The 25,438-nt window shown below is 44.7% G+C and overlaps 1 protein-coding gene across 1 annotated transcript; it reads right to left on the bottom strand.

Annotated features, from left to right (window-relative positions):
* Positions 1-2,651: 2,651 nt before the first annotated feature.
* On the bottom strand, positions 2,652-20,986 carry DEGS2 (delta 4-desaturase, sphingolipid 2). The gene is made up of 3 exons (XM_075753578.1): positions 20,845-20,986; positions 9,732-10,474; positions 2,652-3,943 (listed from the first exon to the last, which is right to left on the bottom strand). The coding sequence occupies exons 1-3, from the start codon at positions 20,924-20,926 to the stop codon at positions 3,800-3,802; spliced, it is 969 nt and encodes a 322-aa protein (XP_075609693.1). The 5' UTR covers positions 20,927-20,986; the 3' UTR covers positions 2,652-3,799.
* Positions 20,987-25,438: the final 4,452 nt, after the last annotated feature.

The raw sequence follows: 25,438 nt of genomic DNA, 5'->3' as shown, positions 1-25,438 counted from the left end.
TGATGTCTGTTGGCTGTTTAATGCCAGCAGAAGGCGAGAGCCAGGTTAAAAAAGGGGTAAGATTTCCACGTGGGAGCTAAAGCAGGCAGACATTGATGTACACCACAACCCCAGGACCACGAGAAGAAGCCTTTCCAGTGTGAAGAACACAGACAAGCATCAGTAACAGCAAAGATTATACTGCTCTGTTGCATAAATCTCATGCAGTAGCTCAAGCATTTTTAATTATAAACCTATTTAATGGCATACCTGACAACGGCAAGTACTTTTCAAAACTGCTGCCTCTCAGATGATCACAACCATTCTGAGAAACTCTCCCATAATCTTAATTAAGCTTCAGGAAGTTGGGGCCTGGCATAGTTCACGTTTTCCTTTGGAATGTGGCATTATGCCTAAGGTCAGTAGTAACTGCGTTGTAATTCGGGCTGAGTGTACAGTCTGGATATGGTGTGCCCTGCTGTTAACATCAGCCACCTGCTGTAAACGAGTTTTTCTTACTTTCTCCTACCTTTGCAGGCTTCGTATAATTAAGACATAATAAGCTGAAGTTTGCACAGGGCCACTTAATAGCTGCGGGAGCAAGGTGCGCGGGGGTGGAAGGGGGAGCTCGGCTGGTAGGGGCAGGGGAGCAGTCCTGGCATCACTAGCGTTTCGCTGGTTCCCCGCGTACAGCTCCAGCAACAGGGATGCGTAGGGCAGCTTATTTTTTGCAGTAGTGGCACTGCCGGAGGATTTCCCCATCCCAGACACTAAGTCAGTTTGCTTGTTGCCTCTGTAGAGAAGAGCGTCCCTTCGTGCTGGGCTTGTTGAGCTGCTGCAACAGGGCAGGCCACAGGCATTTTACACGGCAGAAATCAAAGGGGGGCATTAACCTCCACTCTGACCTATCATACAGCTGTTTGTTCCTCCTGTCTCCTCGTGCCAGAGCATTAGTGAGGCCACACAATGAAGAAGATCTGGATTAATTTTTAAGCAAAGAGAATAAAACTATACATAGCATAATGGAGAATAAAACCATATATAGTGTGTATATATATAAAACTATATATAGTATATCTAAAACTATATGACATATAGTTTTATTATAATGCACTATAATGTATGGTTTTAGTAAAATGTACTTTTAACCCAGACCCATCCACCCTGCAGTTACAAACAAACAGACAAAAATCCCCACCAAAAAAAAAAAAAAAAAAAAAACCAAAAAACAAACAAACCAAAAAAACCCAAAACAAACGCTTCTGCCAACATTACTGGCAGTGGCAAGGACAAGTGTCCATGGAGAGGACAGGATCACAGCCTTCTCCAGCAGCACCCACACACATTGAAACTCAGCTTGCAGCGCACATCTGCAGGCACCAGGCTTCCAGCCACTTCAGATTGCCTCTGAGAGGGAGACTGCAGAGCAGGAGGGCTGGGGGCTGCCTGGGGAAAGCAAGCTGGGACCATGATGGAAATACTGATGGGAGGCAGGGTACCCTCGGTTTATACGATAGCCTCTGTGTCAGGCTAGGCTAGTAATCTATAGACCACATAGGTGAATGCATCCATGCAATAGCTGAGTAAAGGAACTACAGAAAGGTCATCCTCCATAGAAGAAAAGGACAACAGTCAGATTGAGGAAGATAGCATAATCTTTATTATGGTTTTTATATTAACTTTCTAAGTTGGCCAAGAGAGTTGAGGCACAACTTGCTAAGGACATGGGAAGTTGAATTATGTGATCGTGGAGTGTCAGCAGCACTAAAGTAGCAATAAAAAACTGAAGCTCCCTGACATAAGCACTGACACAAAGAAGTTAATGGAGGTTCCCACACTAAAGACTCTTGCTTTGGGAGAAAAGTGGCTTTAATAATTAAGACATAATGTCTTAAGTATGTTCTTCGCTGAAGAACCAGTGAAGTATGAAGTGTCAGAAGAAGTCCTGTTCTTCCTCTTCTTTTCCAGAAGGACAACCCACGGACCAAAACAGTATCTGTGAATGAAGTGGTATTCAGCCCCTGCTTTACAAAGGACCTTGCACTACTGAGCAAGCCTGGGTATTTACCCAACTGCCAAAATCAGACAGATGAGAAAAATGGAGGAAGAGGAAATGGAGGAGGAGGAACCCAAATTGCAGCAGGCTAGCTTGGCTGCCTGATGTGCCAGGCTGACGAACAGACAGACTGACTCACTGCATCCAGTGCTGTAGGAGGAAGGAACAAAATTGTGTTTATTAAGGAAAACAGGCTTCCCAGGTCTAATAGCATACTTTGAGGGACCAAAGAGAATGCACAATAATCCTTTTCTTTGTTACAGACATGGATTTCCAGAAGAAAACAAAAAAGTTAAACTGTTAGAGTATAAGATGACCTTTAAAGATCTCTCTTAACCACGTAGTAAGGATAGCAATAAGTTAATCAGCTTTCCAGGGTGGTGGGAAGTTATTAGATGGCATCTGAATTCCTGATTCCCAAGATATTGTTCTGCTTGGGGAAAGGTATGGTGATTAAGGTTTTTGGTGATACAGAACTATTGACGATAGCCAAAAGTTTATAGTTGGAGAGGACAGGCAGGAAGATTTAACTATTCCAGTGGGTAGAAATGACAGATGAAGGTTAATGTCAATAGCACAAAGTAAGACACATAGGGAGAGAAACAACCACAGCTCTATGTTCCAGGGACATCCCCTGCACACTGTCACTGATGGCTTTCATATAGCTTTTATATATAGTCACATGCTTGCTAAATGTCAAGTTGGTGCCCCTTGAATGAGAGGTAAAAAGTTACAACTATTCTGAAAGCAATTAGGAACAAATACCACCATAATGTCTCCACGTCTTCACTGACACATACTTCTAACTCCTGTTCACAAACAGGAGTATAATACAGAGAAGACCAGGAAAGATGATTAGGAATATCAACAACCTTGGTAAGCAGCAATTAAAATTAGAACCTTCCCACCCCCAGAAGGACTTACAGTGGGGAAAAGTATTAGAAACATGAAGTTATGAAAAGGTGAGGGAGAGAGGACCACTCAGTTCCTCCAGGGGCACGTCCATCCTGCTGATCAGGCAGCAAGTGGAAGACTAAAGGAAAGGTTTATCCACACCACAGTTCAGCTCTGCCACTTAGCTACACTGACTATTAGATCCTAAGGATAGAAATGGATTCAGAAAAGGTTTAGACAAAGCCCTGGAATAAAGGTCAAACAGTAGCTACTAAAATAATGATCCAAATGTACAAAAATATACATATATTCTACTGCATATACAAAATCTCTGCTACCAACCATTATCAGAAGTAAGATATTAGATTAGACAAGACTTTGAGCTAAAGGCACCCTTGTGTTTGCCAGAAAGTATCATTTACTACTGTGTGCCAATCCTCCCTGTTTTCACAGTCATATGCACACAAAGCATCTACATCTAATCTGGCATGAAGAGAAATCAGTCCTAAACTACACACACGCATGCTCACACATACACGCACCAAGTATTCTCTGCTGCAGACCAGGCCAAAACTCAGACTTAGGCACACTTGGCCCAGGAAGTTAATTCTAAGCCTCGACTAAAGGTTTGCATAATCACAGCTCATTCTAAGCTAGTTTCTCAGGGTTACATACAGAAATATCCTTTGCTAAAAAGTATCAGTTGTCAAAAATAGTGCATCCAATTGCTTCATTTCCACATTCATCTCAGTCTAAGGAGCACACACCAATGCTCCTTCAGCACACACAAACATCCTTCTACTTCTGCAGAAAACTCAGGGCATTGAAACAGACAAACAGAACTCCAATGCAGCAGCCGGAGCTAGTCCGTTAGCTTTCTTTTGCCAGCTTGCATAGTCTCTTAACCCTTGAATAAGGACCGATAGTGTCATCAGAAACAAAGTCCCACAGAACTCGAATCCAGGACTGGTGATGTGGGAGGTTATCATAATATTCTGCTGCAATCTTCTTCACCTGGAAGAAGAAGAGAGAGAATGAGCTGTTTAGCTGCACAGTGTCGGGTGTGTTCAGCCTTCCCATTCAGATCTGATAGCAGAGCCATAACCTAAGTTACTTGTTATTGCTTGTGAGCTTCTGAAGTTCAGCCAAATGAGATGTACTTAAATACATTTAGATACTTCTTAGCAGATTTCTGATGTAAGTTTTGCCTGACAGTGTCAGAATTTGAAAGATGATGGATCTCTGCCTTCAGTCAGAACTATTTTCTTTCATTTGGAAGGTAGAGGGATCCCCACAATGAGATGACATTCTCCACAATGAGATGACTAATCCATTAATCCAGTTTATAAATTGCCAAGACACCAACACATGGTATTTAAAGCTCTGTTCACCACTCATAATACTTGTCTGCTGAGGATTCTGGGTAGGAGAGACATACCAGTAGAGAAAATGCCAGACACAGCCTTGCCTACTCTACGGTTTCTTTCCTCTGTTCTGCTACCGTGATGCAAATCCGAGACAGGTTCTTCCAGCAGGCAGAGGAGATCGCAGGGGCGGTCTGTTCTCCTCAGTCTGGTGTTAAAAGTGCTGCACGATTCATTATTAGATCACGAGTCTAATAAAACTTCATCCCTGTTACAAATCCCCAAGTCTTATGACTGCTGTCACCAGAGAAGCACTGGATATCATTGCGGGTGGCTTGTAAGGACAGAACCAGAGGACAAAGAGGTTTCAAGCCTGTCAGGTTCAGGGGACTATGAGGATTTCTGAGTTATCAGTGGTCCCTGCTCCAGCTAGATGCTCTGGGTTTTGAACACACTTATGAAGCAGCAGAGTCTGTTAACTATTGTACACCTGCACTTAAGCTGCTTGGGCATGGTTTTATTACAGCTCCACCTCCTAGGCAAACAACGCTATTCTAGAGTTTGTCTTGCAGGACAGCATGGCTTCTCTCTTTAAAAACCCTGCAGAATTTTAAAGCCAGCTATGCTGAGCACAGTAAGGGCTTCCAGTGAAGGTCAAAAGGGTTACACACAAATTGTCATCCAGGAGGACGGTCTCATCAGCATCCAAGGTGTAATGGTGGAATCTTAACAGAGCATTTTGACTGTTTGTGAACACGTAAGAATCCCAGCAAAAGTTAAATTATAAGCCAGCACTGCTCACTGCTAGTTATTTCATTAATTCAGCTTCCTAGCAGACACTTCCCTGTGAGGTAGGTTGAGTAACTTACAAGTTCTGTTAAGATCTTTTACCTCTGTGCCTCTGCCCCTGTGCACTGTGTGTTTATGGCACGGTAGTGCCGTGTTGGAGGTGGAGGATTCACTTCAGGTCTGATTGTATTCTGCCTTTCACTGAATACCTCTGACTTCCTAATAATTGCCTATATCCTGCTTTAAAGGCCTGTACTTCAAATGTGGTTCCTTTTCAATGGGATTCAGGCAATATCGGCATTTCCCCTTGGAGGTATTTGTTAATGACCAGAAGAAGAGTGATTTCCAGGCACTGGGTAAGATCTCTGGAGATGCAGATTGAGTTCCCTGCACTCCTTCTGTAACCACAGTCAGAAATAATTTAATCTGGGTTTTGCATCCTCCCTTTTCCCATCTGGGTCATTGAAATAGTCAAAGGATAAGAGAAAGGACTATTTAGACAGTAAACTCCCATGACTCCCTTGAATGAAAGCCACTAACAAGGTCTTATGCAGACACAAAGGGGGGGCTCAGATCCCCAGAAGCTTCACTCCAGCTCTGAGGTGGTCACTCCCTAGCACAGGGAATGCACAAACATTCCCTCCTCACCTCCATTTTAGACGTTCTTTGTGAATTATGACTTGCAGCAGTATTTCAATCCTCATCTATACTAGCCAAGTGTATATGGCAAGTCTACCATTGCCCTCTTCTTCAGAATTCCATATATTTCTTGTCCACAGACACAGTGATCTGAACCAGACATGTTTTCTCATCTGCTTACATTATTCTGCAGAGCTCTTGATCATGTTGGACTCTGACCACTACAAGGGCTTCAGAAAGTCATTCTGTATTGCCCCTTGCACATAGAAATGGAGGGCTGGAGGATCACAAACACCAATTCAGTTCCTAGGAACAATGCCTCAGGCAGCGGCTGTGCCCTCTGGCACCAAAGGCTAACTAAAAATGACCCCACTTGTACCGCTGGCAAGGTCCCTGTGCTCTGGGCAGGACAACCATATAGGATGTACAAAAACAATGGAGAGAAGGTAAGCTGCAATAAAATATTTGTGACAAAGGAATGGGGAAAAGGCAAAATTTAATGAATGCAGTTAGAGGGTTTTCTTATGGAAAAGACAGGAAGTTTGTTAGGTGCATGTTCCCATTTTGCTATCACATGGCAGGAGAGAATTTTAAAAGTGTTTTGTCGTTTACAAGGGATTAACACAAAAATGTTTCCTTACAATAGGTCAGGTGGTTTTGTCATGTGTTTCAGCATCTCCATATTTAAACCTCCTTACCTACCAGAACATTTGAGGAAAACGCGCTCCTGACCTTGCCCTCGAGCTCTCCATATTGCATTGGAGATGGTCCATTTGCTTCAATTCTTCCCTCTCTGTCTCCTTACAGATTTGAACTGTAAGTCTTAACTCATTGCTGGTTTGTGAATGAAAGTTATCAAAGAAGGATAACAAGAGATCACAAAGTCAGCAAGAAGCTTATTAGGCACTTGGCACCTGGTGTATTGAAGCTTTTCTGCAAGTAGATCAAGGTGGTAGGTAAGAAATCACATATTTTAGACTGAAACTTTGCTCCTGGTTTTGTGCTTGTAGAGCAGCAACAATCCTGCTCCATAGTAGCAGATAGGCACAAAAGGTAAATGCAACCTAATATTCCACCATGGCTGTTATAGACCCTTTGTCCTGGAGCTACACAGGAGCTAGAGATCCTTGTGACAAGAAGCTGAAAAATAATGTTCAGAATGCTAGAAGGCATATTACAGAAGTTCCCTTCATAGTCCTTGACCAGGCAGGAGGGAGAGCACTCAAGCTAGCCCTCCTGGCCATCACAGGGTTAATGAAATCTGCAATTCAAAACCAGCCCATCTACCATGTTTTCCAGTCTTGTCTGTCTAATAAATCTGGTTTCATACCATGTCTTTTCCTTTCCCCACAAGCTTAATGAGTAACTAGTTTGCCTCTGGTAAGTTTGCAGATTTTATTGCAGTTTGTAGGAAGAGTACTGAGTTTCTCCTTGTTCTCCTGTCCCCTCTCTCCATAGGTATACTCAATCCTTCAGATAATGAAGAATGGATCTTTTTACTCATTTGGTAATCAATACAATATCTTACAGTTATAAAACTTCATTCAAAGACTGATCTAGTCATAAGTCTATAGGGGTTTTTTTAGATCAGGTCCTTCATTATAATGCTAAATTTCATGGTCTCTTGTGTAATATCTCATTATACTAGTGGGACAAGTTATTACTGCACCTCATGTCACTCGTCTTTATTATCTATAAGCTTACAGCGCAGCCTAATTCTTCCTCTTTCAAATCTGTCACACTCCTAGGGTAAAGGTCTTTCCAGTGGCAAACACATTATTCAGAACATTCTGAATGAGACACCTTTAACAAAGGACAAAGCTGAATTTACTTTTCTGATAAGCAAGTGGAAGAGCCAGTTACTTTCCAAGATTAAGATCCAGTTATTCTCTGATCCTATTTCTCCCCTACTCTCAATCATGTAGGAACCAAATAAAGATCTTTATTCCACTTTCCACTTGCCAATAATTAAAGATAAAAGTAGCTATACTGAGAGGTCATCCATATTACACATTTCAACTGTTAGCAGTTCAAGTGCCTAGGAGACTAGATCTGAAAACACTAGACCTTTGCTGAGTGAAGAATTTGCTGGGAGGTTAAGCAGGGGAGAGCAAGGGGAGGTTTCTAGCCCTACCTGTTATGAAGTTCAAACATTAAAGCTGTCCAGAGAGGATCTGTCCACTTATCTGCTTCCACCAAAGACGCAGAGAATTTTTCTTCTCAATTTGCATTAGAGAATTACCAACTTGTTTTAACGGACAAAGGATTTTCTATAGTAACTGTTTTGCCGAAGGATTTTCACTTTATAATAGCTTTTCACTTGTAAATGATCACTCGTCAAAGACTCCCAGTTTTCCATATAGTTCTGTCAGACAACAACGATTGACAAGCCTGATACCTCCTCCACCAGCAGGGCAAGTCCCAACTGCCCAAGAGCTAGAAACACATGAACATGAGCCCATGATATTCAACTAATAACTCTATCCTCCTTACACAGGAGGGCAGACACTTCCAGCTGCTGCACTGCCTCAAGGAATGAGGCTGAACTATTTGTGGTGTGGGTGGGGAAGAGCTTTTCAGGTCTCAATCAGGTCTGGAGCAACAGTCCCAGCAAGTTCAATTAGTCACTTACCTCCCTTGTGTAAGATAGAGAGCTAACCTCCTTTTCTTCTATTTACATTTCAGTAATCAAAGTATCTAAGCCTATCTAACAAGTTTGAACATTTGAAGCTGAAGCTAAGCTCATACACTTCCCAGCTGAGCTATCAGGTGTATCAGCAATGGGAGTGCCTGACAGGAGAACTTCACAGGTGAACATGGGCTGCTTTACCAGCTGCTCTGAACCCCACCAGGAACGGCCAGCTTCTCCAGGACAGACCTCCAGCAGCGAAGGAGGTCTGTTAAAAGAGGACTGCAGGTGATACAGAGACTCCCCACACTCTTCTATACCCCAAGAAAGTCTCCTCTTGTTTTGAATCTCCTTTCAGTCATTGTTTCTCTCATGAAGAACATTAACCCATAAAGCAGGGTTTGCTTGGATATATCGTAAAAGTTGTACATGTCATGCAGTAGTAGGGAGGTCACAGCTCCTGAACCTCAACCTCCTCAGCCCTACCTCCACCTCATGAGGGTGTACAGTAGCAGCCCCCAACTTTGCATCAGACAAGAGACAGAAGATGTTTTCTTCCTATTATGCCAGAGGATTTGTATGCAGGAGGAATACTGCGCAGTCATGTACCTCTAACACTGTGAGCACCTGCTGAGGAACCCTTGTATTAAAACCCAGAAGAGCAGCTACATACCTGGAGGGAGATTCAAAATCATTCCTAGACACCTGGGCTTTGCAAATTTGATTCCCACAACTGATAAACTGTAAACAAAAAGGGACTTGACTTTCAAAAGAGGAAAGCCGCAGCACTTTACCAACGACAGATGAGGCATCCTCATTTTCTGTGGGTGGGGCAGCAGAGCTAAAACAAGTCATGTAGAGCGGGTCTTTATTTTCTAGTGCTATTTGTGTCAGGCTGGAACATGCCCTGACATTTATGTCATCTCAAACAATAGAAATACTTTCGTTTGATGTTAATCAAGCAATATAGTTAGCAGATTGATCATTAGACAAATTTCAAGTAGAAATTGCCACCTGTCTCATTTTAGATGGGCCTTTAAAATTTCAAAGAGCCAAAGCCTAGTGGCTAAGTGAAGGAAGGGGAGAAATTTAGAGCATTGTTGGAGGATTTTATCATGCAAAAAGTGTTACTCAAGCCCTCTGAGTCTCAGAAGTTCTTTCCTTCAAATAAACTAAATGCTACAGTAGTTTGGCAGCCATTTCTCTCAATATCCTGCTTAAAAAAGGAATTAGAAACAAATCCAAAAAGCTTTCTTCTTCTTTCTTTTCTTTTTTTTTTTCTTTTTAAAATTGATCCTTTGCTATGATTTAGAGTGATTTCTTTGAGACAGTTTAACAGCTTTTATAAAAATTCAATTCACTCGGCTCATGCCATACCTACCATTGGCAATCTGCATCCGGGAATGCTGGGGAAGTCATGGTGCTCCATGTGGTAGCCTACATTAAAGGTGAGGCAGTTCAGAGGTCCATAATAAGAGTATGTCTCATACCCTTTTAAGAACATGTAGTGTTCTGCTATGAAGTGCCCAGAAATGGGATGTACACCCATACAAAGAATTGTACCTGCTATTAAGTAAACAATAGGTTTGAGCCCCCAAAGGTAGTAAATGATAAGGTCTATAGAAAACTGGACAAGAGCGTTAAAAATTTCCATCCGTGTAATTGCTTTGGGGTTCACATACAGTGGTCTCAGACTGTAGAACAGAGGTTGGAGGAAAAGCCAAAGCAGTTTCCGAAGTGGCGTACAGAAGAACCAGCCTTCAAAGTCTGTGGGAATGTCCACATCGAGGTTGTCCCCACCAAGGTACCGATGATGGTCAATGTGGTACTTCTTGAAGGAGGCAGAGTAAGGGATGCCAATTGGTAAGTTGGCAAAGACTGCAAACCATCGGTTCCACTTGACCTGCTTGTTCCCAAAGGCAACGTTGTGTGAAATATCATGGATGGCTAGGGTCAGCGAATGGTTGATGCAACCCCCAAAAGCATAAGCCCAGAAGAAAATCCATTTCCAGGATAAGTCTTTCACCAGGTAGCATGCTAGAAACTGCATAAAAACCATTCCAGATACAACCCACTTTAAATGTGGATCTGGTCCCATCAGAGCCTTGATCTCTGGATACTTTGCTAAAGGGAAAAATGCAGAGAAAACCTCATTAGATCACAGCTAAGTAAAAATAATCACCACTGGCACTCTATTTTTATAACTGTGTGTTTGAGGCCCTAGTTTTATAAAATGGCAATACCAGAGCCGGGTTGCCACTGCACTGAAAGCTTTACTAACGTATGAGCTCCATTCCCACTGCCAGCATCACGTCCAATTGTGGGAGAGATCTCTTTTTACTATATAAAGAACATATAAATATATATATAAACTTATATATATATAGTTGACATATATATATTTCAACAAGAGAGAACGAGAGAGAACACATACCTGATGGTCAATATGTGGCACCATGTGCCTTCACAAGGATGAGTTTTAGTATGCCTAAACCCACCAGATTTAAGCTCTACGAAGCACCGTCTTTCAAGTTTTCAATTTCATGTTTTATTTTGGCCAATCCAGATGCTATTTTCCACAATAGGGATACAAGTGCCTTCTTTGTAACCCTTTCCACACTGTTGCTTCAGACATACTAGCAAAGGAAGGTTGAGCAACAGGCTCACCAGGTTTTGCTCTGTAGTTAGATGACAAATGAAGCATTAAAAAAAAAAATTCCTAAGTATTTGAGTGTTCACCAGTGCTTACAGCATGTACAAGTCTTTGCACATGGTAATATCACAAAAAAGTCAGTAATATTATCAGAAATTTGTAAGACACGGAATTTTTTTCTCTGTTCCCATTCATTAGCCTGTTCTCAAGTCACATACCAGAAACAGGCATGAAAGTCACATAAATAATCACACAACAGCTTCGTGCATCCTCACAAATACTGCAATACAGCATCAGACAGACGTGGGCTAGGCTTGCCAGGTCTGACCCACATCAGGACAGGACCAGCTTATTGATCTTTAGTTCTACTAGCCATTCATTTGTCCTTTTAAGAAGAAAATACACAGAAGTACAGCTTATCTTCTAGGTGCTGTTCATTGCTTCAGGTCTCTTCTTCACAAACCCACACTTCTCACTTCCAGTATTAACTTGCACATTAATTTTTCCACTGTTTTATGGCTTTTACTCACCTACCGGTCTCCCTCCTTTTACTCATACTCTGCATTTCTCAGTTCACACAGCTAAGACTGTAGGAGAAGTCACTCAGTCTGGACCCTGAAGTTACACAGTGTGTCCCTGTAAGTTTGATAGGCCCATTTTATGAATAGAAAAGTAAAAATGATCTGCCACTGTATGATACCAATGCAATAAAAACATAATGATTTGCATCTATGCAGCTGTATATACTATAAACAAACGCAGGAGCCAATACATATAACTTCATGTGACCTTGCAAGCAGTGGCAGGTACTGAGTGCAGGACCCAGAGAAGGTTACTATAAAAGTGAACCCTGAAAAGTCTGCAGAAGTTCAGAGAGATGAAGCATTGCTTAAGGAAGCAGGCTGATGTGGGCACGTTCTGCAACCATTCAAACAACTTTTGAGCCTGTTGGTCAACTTCAGGCCAGCTTAACAGAGGTTAGAGACAATCAAGATTAGACAGGTTTTGTGGAAGATGGTGAGAAAGGGGATATTCTCAATTCTTCCCCTTGTGAGGACAAGGGAGCAAAATCACCATGAGGATTATTGAGGCAGAGGAGAAATTTTCTAAGTGGTGGGAAAGCTCTAGTAAAAATTCACATCTTTCTAAAGTCAGACAACCTTTCTGATAAAAATCTCTGGACAGCCCAAGAGGTCTGCTGTTTTGCTTTTGTCCTTGGTTTTGCAGGTTTTTTAATTAGTTTTCATGTTAGAAATTCTAACGTGCTAGAAATAGTTCTCTGGTACCTAGGCAGGCACCAAAATTTTACACAAAGTGCTGTGATATCCACTCTAAAGAATAACTTGATATAATGACCTGATTGGAATATCTGTTACAGACATATAATTTTACATAGCTTAATGTCCTGATTAGGAGCATCTGTCCAAAGAGCAGAAAACCCTTTAACAAATCAAGCCACCTCAAATTTTCAGTCATGCAGTTAGTAGAGGTAAGTTACCGCAGTCACAAGAAGAGATGAAGAGAAGTAAAACAACCAAATCTGTTCCTCAGCCTGGTCAAACTCAGGCCACTTTGACCAAAAAAAAAGTTTTAATGGGATGGGAAAATGACTGAGCAATGCTTTTTATTGTAGTTTGAGAACCTATTTATATTGTTGCTTTGGACCTATTTCTTTTTGTTGCAGGTAACGAGGATTGCAGATTACCTTTAAGAGATTTCAGAGTAGTAACTGCCAACTGGCAGCAAGAGTGTCTGCAAGTAGCAATGCAGGTAGGTTGCATTTATTGCAGGTGACAGCTATTGAGTATCTTGCTAGGGTTTAATATTAAATTCAACACACGATTAACTCCTCTCCAACAGCAAATTTTTGCACACTAGTTAAACCACAGTATTGTGTCTTTTTATCATTGTCCTGGTTCTGGCAAGGATAGAGTTAATTTCCCAAGGAGCCAGGACAGGTGAGCCAGGCTGGCCGGGGGCTATTCCATACCATGTGACGTCATGCTCACCATAAAAGCGGGCTAGTCGGGCAGGGGCGGGTTCGGCGTGGCTCCGGGACTGGCTGGGCGTCCGGTCGGTCGTGGGATCGGTAAATCATTCTCTGTTATCACCCATTGTTAATATCTGTTATCAGCACTGTTGTTGATTGTTTTCCCTCTCCCTTGCTGCAAAAGCTCTCTAACTGTTTTTGTCTGTCTTAAATATGTTATCACAGAGGCGCTGATGGGCTTGGCCTTGTCCAGCGGCGGGTCCGTCTTGGAGCCGGCTGGCATTGGCTCTGTCAGACACAGGGGAAGCTTCTAGCAGCTTCTCACAGAAGCCACCCCCGTAACCCCCCCGCTACCAAAACCTTGCCACGCAAAACCAACACAATCATAAATCATGAACCCTTCCCACTTCCATGGCATAGAGAAACCACAATAAAGACCACCTTTGTTTCCTACACACTGCACTTGGAGAAGTAAACAGACACCTACTCTCCACTCTTGAGACAGTTAGAGTTTCACACTAGGAGCCATCTGAGCAGAGATTTTCATCATGCTGCTCTTTCCTCAATCACTTCCATTTTGGTTTTCCTTAGCACTTTCCCATTATAAAAATGACCAGCTTCTATGCAGCCAGAGTCCATCCCTTCCCAACAAGCACTGGGTCAGGGCTAATACATGACGATGCCCAGAAAATGTAATCTATAGCAAGCTCTTCATTATCCACAATCATGGCATGGAAAGGGCACAGGAATACGAGAAAAAAACCCCATCATTCCACCGTTCTAGATAAGGGTGTGTGTGGGTGTGTGTGACAAAATACCCCACAGTTATATGACCATATGGGATGAGGATTTGCCCTTTAGAGTACAATAGGACCAGGAGAGCTCCAGCTACTCTGATGTCTCCACAGGACACTGTCCAGCCTCCAGCTTGTTGGGAAAGTCTGTTAGCTCAGCCTGGCAGACTGCTTATCCACGCATGCTGCTTCCAGCTTGTCCATCATCCTGCCGTTCAGAGGATGGGGATACTGGTGTAGATGTACAGCAGTGCAGAAGGATGACACTTCTGTCCCTGCACACCACAAAAGCAGCGCAAGCACTTTAGCAGTAGTACTACCCACTTTAGTGGGTAGATATAATTAATAATTCTGCCCAAACAGCTCCACTGTGCCTATAACGTAACCTCAGAGCAGCTGAAATCCACACCGTGATGATGAAAGGCAGCATTTCTCATTTGTACAACAGTGTGGATGAAAGAACAGCAGTTAAGAGAGAACAAATGCGGGAAGTATATTTTCAGAAGCATTTATGATTCTGAAACAACTCATTTACTGAATTAACATTTCACAGAGATCACTCCACTGTTGTGTGTAAGCATCAGTCACCCTTCTAGTGGCATGCCTCACTCTGAAATGCTACTGACAAATTACTCTGACTAGACTTTTTTTCCTTGATACTCCGTCCTCTCTGGACATCCAGGACCACTCACCATAGCCCTACAGTGATGCTCAGCTAGGGCTGGAGTAATTGTTCGTGGAGAAGCTGTCAGTCACTAGGTCCTGGTGTTCCTCCTCCTCAGGAGACAGTGAATATCTTGTTCTGAACCCTCACTCATCCTCTATTCCCACTGACAATGCTCCTGAAATGACTCAGGAGAGACCCAGTTAGACCTCAATGATGGCAGCAGACACAATTTCTCATTGATGTGACATGACATACTTAGCACTTGCACATTTTGGCACATGCAGGATTTGGATGTGGCAAGAGCATGAGCTGTCCGCAACCACAGAAGTGGTGGAGGTTTAAAGGAGCAGCAGCCCTGCCCATGTCCTTGAGAAGCTAGTAGTAACAAGAGAAGAAATTTGATTTCTTCATCTTCCTTTATTTTGACCACAAGTGCAGCATACAGGTATAGTCGAAGTGGAGATATCACTCAGTATAAGACCTGTTAAAGAAAAGGGGGGAAAAAAAATCTCTGTGCTGCTGCTGCTGTCCCAGACTATGTTTTATCAACTGTGGGTCCCTGACAGAACAAGTAAGAGACATCAGGCACAGGATGTTAGCTTAACTACCCTGTGCCCTACGTGGGTATTTGTCCCGCCAAAAAACCCCACTAAACCAAAAGAAGTCAGTGTGCTGACATGATAGTGTTTTGCTTTGTAGCAGCTCAGCTCATGAACATGCTCACAAACAGCACAGCACACTTGAGTCCTCGGTACAGGAAAGACATGGACCTGTTGGAGCAGGTGTAAGGCTCTGATAACAAGTGAATGCCACAAACACCCTTCTTAACACAGGCAGGGATGGGCTGATGACGAGAGAGTGTTGACCAAGAACGGAACCTGTGGAGGTAGGATAACATCTTGTGAGCCCATTGCCCTATTCCTGAAATGTGCAAAGACCATCTGTCTTCTGCACGCATGTGCCTGTGAAAGATCATCACTCACTTGGTCAGCCCCGAAGGGGGGGACAGTGAGAGCCCCAAGACCCCCACAACCCACCGACTCATTTCTAGAACATTTCTGAACATTCTGAGCACATACTGTACCTGCTCAGTGATGACAGGCCCCCGCCTATGGGGCGGGCACATCGGGTTATAAAAAGGGGAAACATAAGTTTTCGGCACGTGTCCACCACCTGAGGACTACCACTACGAGCAGAGAACATCGCTGGATCCAAGGGTGGTGATATCTTTTCTCTTTTCCTCTCTCTCTCTCTCTTTCTCTTTCTTTGTCTCTTTTCTTTCCTCTGTGCCACTCTCTTTGTCTCTAACTTCATTTTCAGCACATTACAGTAATATCATTACAAGTTTTGCTAAGCCATTATCTTTCATAGTTCTGCTAAGTTTTAAGTCTTGTTATAACTTTTGCCAAGCCTCTATCTTTTGTAGTTCTGCTGAATTTTAAGTAAATGTGTGATTTGTTTGAACCTCTAGAGTAATTGTCGTTACTTCTGATTACCGTGCAGAGAATTAAAAAGTTAACCTCACCCTAACACACCGAGTGGGACGGGACAGCAGGTACAGAGGAGGGCCATAAAAATGATCAGAGGGCTGGAGCACCTCTGCTGTGGAGACAGGCAGAGAGAGTTGGGATTGTTCAGCCTGGAGAAGAGAAGGCTCCAGGCAGACCTCATTGCAGCCTTGCAGTACTTAAAGGGGGCTTATAAGAAAGATGAGGACAGACTTTTTAGCAGGGCCTGTTGCAATAGGAAAAAGAGTAATGGTTTTAAACTAAAAGAGGGTAGATTGTGACTAGATATAAGGAAGAAATTTTTTACAATGAGGGTGGTGAGGCACTGGAACAGGTTGCCCAGAGAGGTGGTAGATGCCCCCTCCCTGGAAACATTCAAGGTCAGGTTGGATGGGGCTCTGAGCAACCTGATCTAGTTGAAGATGTCCCTGCTCATTGCAGGGAGGGTTGAACTAGGTGACCTTTAAAGGTCCCTTCCAACCCAAACTATTTTTTGATTCCGTGATTAATTCAAACCATACAGGAGCCAGGACACAGGTAGGACACACACAGAGGACAATGCGCATGACAAAAGCTTTTGGCTTTGCAGAGTCTCCTGCCCCCTCCAGTATGCAAACTAAAAAGAAAGCTTTTTGGCCCAACTAATTACACTGAAGTTTTGTGTATCCAGTGTGCAAGGACAAGGGTCGTAATCTTGTATTTGCCACCCACAAGCTCCTAAATTACTTTGTGCTAGCTGGTTCAAGGGAGCTGGGTCACCCAGAAGTGGCCACCAGAGGCAAAGCACCGCAGCGGTGCCACATTGCTGGTGTCAACAGAGATAGATGTGTCAGCACATCGCTATGACAGCAGCGATGATGTTTGTTTACAGTTGTTTACTAGCTGGTTCAGAGTAAAGGGATGCAGGAATGCTAGAAAGAGGGCTTCCAGCTCCCTCTCAAACAAAAACCTGCAACATGGAGTAAGATGAAGCCTTCAGTTGCACTTAACACATTTTCAGCAGAAGACCACAAGCACCTAAAACATTGACTTTCTGCTCATGTGATTTATTTTATAGGTGATCCCCACAGGGAACTGGCACGAGCACTGAGATGGCAGCTATTCTGAATGTGCTCATCAAAGAACCTGCGCATCAGTGGCAGCACTGTGCCCACGTACTGCAGCATAAAGGGGAAACAAAACACAGTTTCTTTGCCAGAAGCATATGTAATTCAGAGCTTTGATTTAAGCTAAGGAGATATGCATCTTGCACATTTCAGTAGGTACGATTTATTAGAATTTTCATAAATGGCAGGTTTAAATAGGCAACAGAAGAGTCAGCTGGAAGAAATAGCAGACTAATCTCTAAATAAGTGAGCAGAGCTGGAAGTTATCATACTCAAATCAGCTAAAAGTTAAAAAAGCCAAAAGCCATTTTATTTTATTTTGTTCTAACTCCTCTCCCCTCCCATAGGCTAACATCTCAGCCTTTCTACAGGATAAAGCACATATAAAACATTTGCACCATCTCCACTCCAAAATAACTTGCCAAAGAACCAATCATATAATTATTAATTCTTCTTGGATGTAAGATCATATTCGTACGCTCCTAGCCTACCCTGGGCAACACTGATTCAGCCCTCATCCTCAGCAGCAAACAAGTGCTTCTCTAAGGATCCTATGAGGCAAGACATTTTCTGACCAACCTACAGTAATTTCATAAAGTTAGATACAACCCACAGCACAAATAAGATCTAATTCTTTCCATGCCATGACATATTACTCATTGCTTGCATTTGGAAAACTGCAGGTGAAATGACCATTCATTATGTGCTTATGATGTTACCAGCATCTGAGTAATTATTTTTTCGTCTTAAATCCAGAAAAACACCATCAATTCCCACCGTGCAAGACCATAGTTCTCCAAGCGTTTCAATCCGACAGACCCTTACTGCCACTAAAGTAGAAATCCTATTTCTACTAGAAGTAGATATCGTCTCTACATTATACCCTACATTACATCTCCCTCTAATAGCATTTGTATAAGACTAAGCAGATCCAGATGAAAAAATTTTCTTCTGTCTGGTTAGTTTTCAGCCAGGTCTTTCTCTAACACAGCTCGCTGCAGTGTTACACAAATCTCAGTCCTGACACAAGATAGTAACAGGTTTTTCATAAACAAGACGGTGAGAGAACAGCAATGAAACAATTCAATTTCATAAACTGAAAAGCATGAATAACGTGTTCAGGAACATGAATAGCGTGATCAGGGTTGAAGTGCCAGCTTGGCAAGAGATCTCCACTGTAACGTAGAAGCAATTGGCACCTAGACAGTACCAAGCACTAGCTACATTTTAATACCTAGAGTCCAAGAGGAAGATCTTACAAAGAGATAAGGGAGAAAGTATCACCTCTCCCTTGCACAAAATGTAATCTATTTGCTGGTATAATTATAGCCGTTGGGAATTGCATCCCTAGTGGGTTCATCTAGTGCAACAGTGTCCTACCACAAGCTAGCTTCCAGCCAGCCCAGCTGATACACGCGACTCATAGCTCTGCTGCTCAACTGTAACAGGTTGCCCAGAGAAGTTGTGGATGCCCCATCCCTGGAAGTGTTCAAGGCCAGGTTGGATGGGGCTTTGGGCAACCTGAGCTAGTGAAAGATGTCCCTGCCCATCGTCGGGGGATTGGACTCACAGAGTTAATACTCAGGCATATTGTCACTGATTACAAAAGTCTTATAGACACCTGGGCTACTAACTCTCAAGCCCGGACATACAACTTTGTGACAGACCATTATTACCTCTCAATTGCTCCATAGAAACATACTGGGGCAACAGCTCAAGGAAACACCACTTATGTAGCAAGAAACTGCCTTATGTGTTTGTCAGTTTGCCCATATTTTTTTCTTAATGCATAATTTCAGTTTGTGTTTAAATCCAAGTAGCCATGCCTGAGAGAGACCAACATTTCAAAAAGCTGCAGCCTAAACAGAAAACAGTCAAGTTTCAGTGCGTAGCAACTAAATCATTAACTATTTGGGAGGAAAATACTTCCTTTACCAGCATGGAATGCTTCTGTCCCCAAAGCATTGCTATATACAAAAATGTAAAATACCTTCATATTTATAGATGTTTGTTCATATATACGTAAGATTCTTAGAGTGCACTCCAGCTCAATAGACACTAGACACTTTGGTAAGTATGTACTCTCGATACTAGGGGTTTGCTGACCCTCAGGCTTTGAATAATACAGTGATGATCATTATACTGATATCATATGGGAGATGGTGATAGTTTCAATAATTTTTGGTAACAGTTTGGTATTCATGACAGTAATTGCATGATCCATTGTGTCCTGTCAGACAGACACGGATTGTTCTGCCCGCATCTTCCATGTCTCTCTTTCCACGTCACACTTCTCCATGCCCTTCCTTCTGCTCCCACAGCTGGAGCAGGGGGAACTGCAAGGAAGGAGATGGACCTTCATTCCAATTGCTCATTCTGAACCCAAAGATAGTGGCAAAACCTTGCAAGTATGCAGTTGAAAGGTCCTAAAAAGAGTTTGCTGTGGCAAGCGTAAGGCAGTCCAACCACACTAGTCTCTCCTTAAAATACAACTTCATCCCGGTTTGCAGTCCCCACTCTATAGCAAGATTCCCTGCCCACGCCAGGGTGGTTGGAACTAGATGACCTTGAAGGTCCCTTCCAACTCAAACCATTCTATGATTCTGTGATCAGGAAAGCAAGAGATTAGCAAGGGGAGAGACCTACCATACACACTCCTACTTGTAGCTCAGCAAACCTAGTCACCTTGACTGAAAGGATGAGTAGCATGACACTAAGAAGCATCATTTTATATAATATATAACTCTCTATCATGATTACACAGTAAAATAATTATTATTTTCCTGGATATAATTCAAACCTGGACCAGGATATTCCACCACCACAACTATACCAGAAACATTTTTGTAATTTAGATTAATCCTGGATTAATCTGTTAGATTGTGGACAGGTTAAGAAACTACACCTAGTTATCATAGACCCTGAGCAGCACCTCAGCCACAAGCTCTAGTGCCTTCCTTTATAGAAAATCTTTAAAAACTTTGTCTTTCTTAATAAAATATTGGAAATACATTTTCAGGAGATACGCAACAACATTCTGCAACAATTATGAATTATTAGTTCTTCTCAGAAACTATCTTCAGAAAAGCCCAAACCCCCAAACCAAAAGCAAAAACCTCCCAACCCCACATACTCACGTACGCAAGTTAAACGCTGCGTGTAGAACATAGAAACCGGAGAGCGTACCTTGTCCCTGACAAGCAGCGGGGACTTTCTATTGTTCTCTAGCAAACACTCACGGACATCCTCATTTATTTTATTGCACTACCAAGACACTGGAAAGCAGGAGGACTCCCAGGCACCCCCCGCGCAGACCCGGGAGCGCTGCCCCCCCCCCCCCCCCCCGCCCCACCGGCAGCCACTGGCGGCCCGGGGCGAGGTGCGGGGCGGGCTGGACGGGAGCCCCGCCGCAGGTCCGGTTGATCGCCCGGCAACGTCACCCCGCCACCGCCAGCTCTGCCGCCCGTGTAACCCAGCGCGGTGCAGCGGGACTCCGCTCAGCCGCCGGCGGCCTCGCCGTGCCCCTCCGCTGCCTCCAGAAGGCCAGGCGGCGTCGGGAGAATTCGGGAGAACAGCACCCCCCGCCTGGGGAAAACACCCCTCCAAGCTCACCGGACCGCAGCCCCCGCTCTCCGCAGCCCGGCCGGTGCCCCCCGCCGCTCCCAGCACCGACAGCGGCGGACCCGGCACAAACCCCCCGCCCCTCCCCGTCCGGGGGTGCAATCCAGCCCGGCTGCCTCCCCCGACGGCGGCCGGTTCCGAGCCCCTCGACCTACCCAGGATCTCCTTCCTGCGCTGCGTGTGGGGCTGCTCCGTGTAGACCCACTCGAAGTCATCGCGAGTGACACGGTTACCCATGGCTTCCGCCGCGCTCCGCGCCGCTCCGCGCTGCCCTTATAGCTCCGCGCCCGGCGGAGGGGCGGCTCCGCCCGCCTCCTGCCTCCGCCCCGCCGGCTGCCTCTCGCCTCCGGCGGGCACCGGGGCTGCGCCCCGACGGGGCGGCCGCCGGGGGAAGCTGCGTGGCTCCGTTCGGCGTGCAGGGAGCTGGGGGAGCTGCAGAGCCCCCCCTCGGGTGTGCAAGGAGGGGCCGGGGGAAAGACGGTGCCTCAGGGCTGGCCCGGGGGGCAGGAGATGGGGGGCCGAAGTTCGCCTTGCTGTAGGGGCCTCGAAGGCAGCCAGGCGAGGAGTGTGGGGTGGGTGGTGGTTTGCAGGGCAGCAGGATCCCCACCGTGCTGCTGCCACTGCCGTGGGGCCCGGCAGGGGTTAACACAGGCACTATGTCCCTCCTGGGTGGCCTCACAGCGCAGGGGGGTCATCAGCACTGCAGGCTGGTCCCCGGGCTCCTCCAGACAAGGATTTTGGAAAGCAAGGGCAGCCCAAACGCCATAAATCCAGTGCCATAAATCCAAATTCTAAGCAGAATGTGACTTAGGGCAAAGCCCAGTCAAGTGAGCTCCTCCCAGGGGTGGAAGACCTGGAATGGCGCAAAGATGACCAATGCCTGACACATTTCCTTGGCACTCTGACAAATCCTGTGTGAGCTGTCCCGGCAGCATCCAGCCCTTGGCTGGGTCACGCTTCACTCCTGAGTCTGCAGCCCATTTCCCAGGTCCGGTACCATCTCCGCTGAAGTAGCAGGAAATCACAGTGCTTCCTTAGTAAGGAAGCCAGGCAAAGGACTTGCTCACCTTAAGACTAAGGTAACCTTGCTAACCTTTCTAGCCTCTCTGATTCACAGAGAGAGGAGTTACGTGTTATATGGAGATGTTTCTCCACACACACAACCCAAAATTAAAGTGCTGCTCTTGTTCCCACTATGGTATTTTACAAGCCCATACCTGACCCGCTGTCCGTCTTCAGGGTTCACTATCCCTATCATTACTCCTTCCACTGACAACATCCCATTGGGATCAGCTCCACACTCAGAAGACACTTTGGTTTCATTCTGTTTCAATATGAATCTGTCTTCCTCCATACTCTTATCCTTAAAAATGCCTGTCACAATGGGACGTTAAAAGGGGCAAAAAAAGCAGCCTTGCAAGCGTGAAATGTAAATATTTTTCAGCAATAATTTTTGCCTGCTAACATTGGTAATATTATCACCTCTTTAGCCTAGTTTAACTATTTAAGACTGCTTGGTAGCACAATTGCATGAAACGATATGTGTTAAAAAAAAAAGAAACAACAACAACCAACAACAAAACAACCCATAAACCCAAAATGCTGCCGCCTGACTGCTAGAAAGTTTTAGGAGGCTTTTTTGATTCTTATTTTTTCCTCCTGAAGTGGCCTAAATTTAAACCCTTGAATGCTTAAAGGTCCAAAGCAGGTTGAGTAGAAGGAGTACGGTGTAGCCTATGCATGTACGGTGCAGCTCGCCCAGAGCGGGAATTTAACCACTTTGCTTTTACAGGTCAGCTCTCTGTAAGTGCAATGGTTTCTTCACCATTGCTTCAGCACGAGGTTGGTGTTCTCCCATAAAGTTGCAGGGCCCAACCCACTTAATGGTCTGTTAATCCAAGTTAAGGTTATTACATGTTTCTATAAGGACTGAATTGTTCAGAGAGCAGATGCATCAGTATCTCAGCCTAAACCTTTAATTGGCTCAAATGTTTTGGTTTGTTGACAGTATCGGAGGAGAGGCCAAAGACGACATGAACGTGATGACACCCTTCTATCACTTCCTGCTCAGGAGTGCTTAAGGTGACTAAAAAGGCAAAGTAGTGGGGCAGTCCATGCACTTACACAGAAAACAAAGACAGCTTCATCCCCAAAAGTTTATCCAACAGGCTAGTCCTATTGCATATGCTAAGTTACGCATGGAAAATTAAGTATCTCCTCTGCAGGCAACGGCATTGTCTTCATATAGCTTATTACCACAGGCTCAACTCGACCACATGAGAAGAACAAAAAGCTTTTCTGTCTCCAGTGAGTTGGCAACTCTCTTTGAGAATAGAATTTCATGCTTTATATTTCTATAATAAACCAAACAAATTATACTAATTTAAGAGTAATTGTGGGTGCCAGACAAACAAGAAATGCCAGCTTTAGACTGTCTTCTAGAATTGGCAGAAGTATTATCCAGCTCTGACCATTTGGCACCCTTAGTTTTATAGCACCCTAGTAAAGTGCAAACAGGCTTATAACCATTCACAAAGGAAAAGGAGAGGGGATTTTTAATGTCACCCAGCAATAATAGTGCTTTTAATGAATATTATGACTGTACTCTACAGATTCATGTACTCACTACACTTTATGGCAATTCAAACATGCTTCATATGGTCAGGTTCTCCCAGCTGTAGCCTTCCTTTCTTCAGCATTTTCATGTATTTGTTCAGGATTTCTAACTATTGAGAAGCCTAGCTGAGAGAAATTCCTAACACACTCAACAGGAGGAGCACAATTGCTGACTCTATGCAGGGTACCGTCAAATACCTCATTTACATAGTTTTAAGTACACATCACGCTCACCTCCAGCATCCCAGCTGGCAGTTTCCAGGGCAAAAAAGACAAAAATCCTTTACTCCACTGGGGACATCACCTACAATATGCAGCTCTGAAACAAGACATACTGGTCCTCTCTTCCACACCCAAAGGTGCTTTTCCACCAGATAGCTTCCCAGCATGAACGTATTTCTGCAATGCAACCCAGCTACTTCCTCCCTCCACTTGTTAAAAGAGCAGGTGACACAGTAAAGGCAGCAGGAACACCTGCACATGTTTCTCAGTGGCTATTGCCAGCCTGAAGAGCAGGCTTGGTGTTTGAGGTATCTTAATTCTGCCCTGATGTACAGGCCTTAAGTCCTCTTCTTCTGGTTTCCAGAGACTAATCTTTATTAAAGTTGATGTTCTGGAGGTAAAATAAAGTTGTTTGGCAATTTTATCTCCAAATAAGGTGTTTTCTCCACTGAATAAAGAGCTCCATGTCCCATGACAGACTTGTATTTTGAGTTCTTGAGTTACCTAGTTTCTTCTCTGCCTGTATAAATCGGACCTTCCTTCACAGTTATTTTGATTACCTGAAGAAAACATAGCTCTACATTCACTTGTTTAGAAAACAATTTGCAGGCATTTTGAATTGGGTGTCACGCTCTGACTTGATGTAACTAGTGACAAGGTTTACAATGTGATGTACTTTATTGAACAAAGTCAAATTTTCACAGGCAGCATAGTTTGTAGGTGAACCATGTCATCAACACACCCACCCACTGGAGTTAGCTCAGGGAAAATAATTTGCAAATAAGCCATATTTTCTGTTTCCCCCCTCTTATATGTGTTAACCCTTCCCTGGTTCTTTCTGGCTTTCTCTTCCCACTGGGTTAACTCTATGCCAGGGCTGTGAGTTTAATTGACCAAGAAAAGCTGCTGAGGAATTGGTGCAACAGAATCTTTGGGGAGAAAGACATTTTCCTTTTGCCAGTGGTAAATTGTTAGATACACTTGGTTGTATTATTTGTAACCCACCCTTTACGCAATACAGTGCTTTTATGTCAGCTAGCAAAACAGCTGCGTTTGCCCAGCACTCAGCAAATCCTGCTGCATCTAGGCTGGTTCATAGCGTCTCTGCCTGGGAGCTCCCAACATGAAAAGTGAGGTTCAGAGAAATAAAAAGCTCCCTATGAGATCAGCTCACTTCTGCCCGAGTTTATCACTCCTCAGTTGCTGTCAGCTTTCCCGGTATCCCCGCTCCGTGCTGAGGTGTGCATCAGTCCTCGCCTTCCACAGCCAGCCCTGCGGGATCCTGCAGAGCGTGGTGTAGCTCCCAGCAGGGCGAATAACTCCCTTTTGGGCCAGGAGCGGCGGGAAGCGTGAAGAGAACCAGCGCAACCCGGCACCAGCATCACACGGGGTTTGGGGACCCACGGCACCCGCGCTCCTCGCCTGCGGGGATGCTGGGGAGACGGCTGGAAGGCTCCACGGCAAAACGCCGTTGCTCTCGGGTAACCCCCCCCTCGGCCGGCCGTGCCTGCCTTTCACGGGGCGGGCAGCGTGCGCCAGGTCCCGCGGGGGAGCGGAGCCAGACGCCCCGAGCACCCGCAGGCGATGCCCGACCCGGCTCCGCCCGCTGCCGCTGCCGCTGCCGCTCCCGCCGCGGGGCGAGCGCAGGCCGCCCCCTGCCGGCGCCGCGCCGCCACCACAGCGCCCGGGCGCCCCACACGCACCGCAGGGGCCGGGCTCCCCTCTCCGCCCCGCGCCGCTCGCCGAAGATCTGTCGCTTTCACGGAAGTGCTGCACTGGCGGAGACCTCGGAGTAAAACCTGGGGACAGCTTGGGGGCCTCCCCATTGCAATAACCGCTCTCCCGGTCTGCCTTTCCTACGGCTTTAGGCCATGGCTAGTAACTCTGTAGTTCTTTTGCCTCGTATAGCTA

The sequence above is a fragment of the Balearica regulorum genome, chromosome 5, assembly GCF_011004875.1.
Source record: "Balearica regulorum gibbericeps isolate bBalReg1 chromosome 5, bBalReg1.pri, whole genome shotgun sequence".
Lineage (NCBI taxonomy): Eukaryota > Metazoa > Chordata > Aves > Gruiformes > Gruidae > Balearica > Balearica regulorum.
The sequence above is the reverse complement of the archived record's forward strand: the minus strand, read 5'-3'. Positions and strand labels throughout refer to the sequence as shown.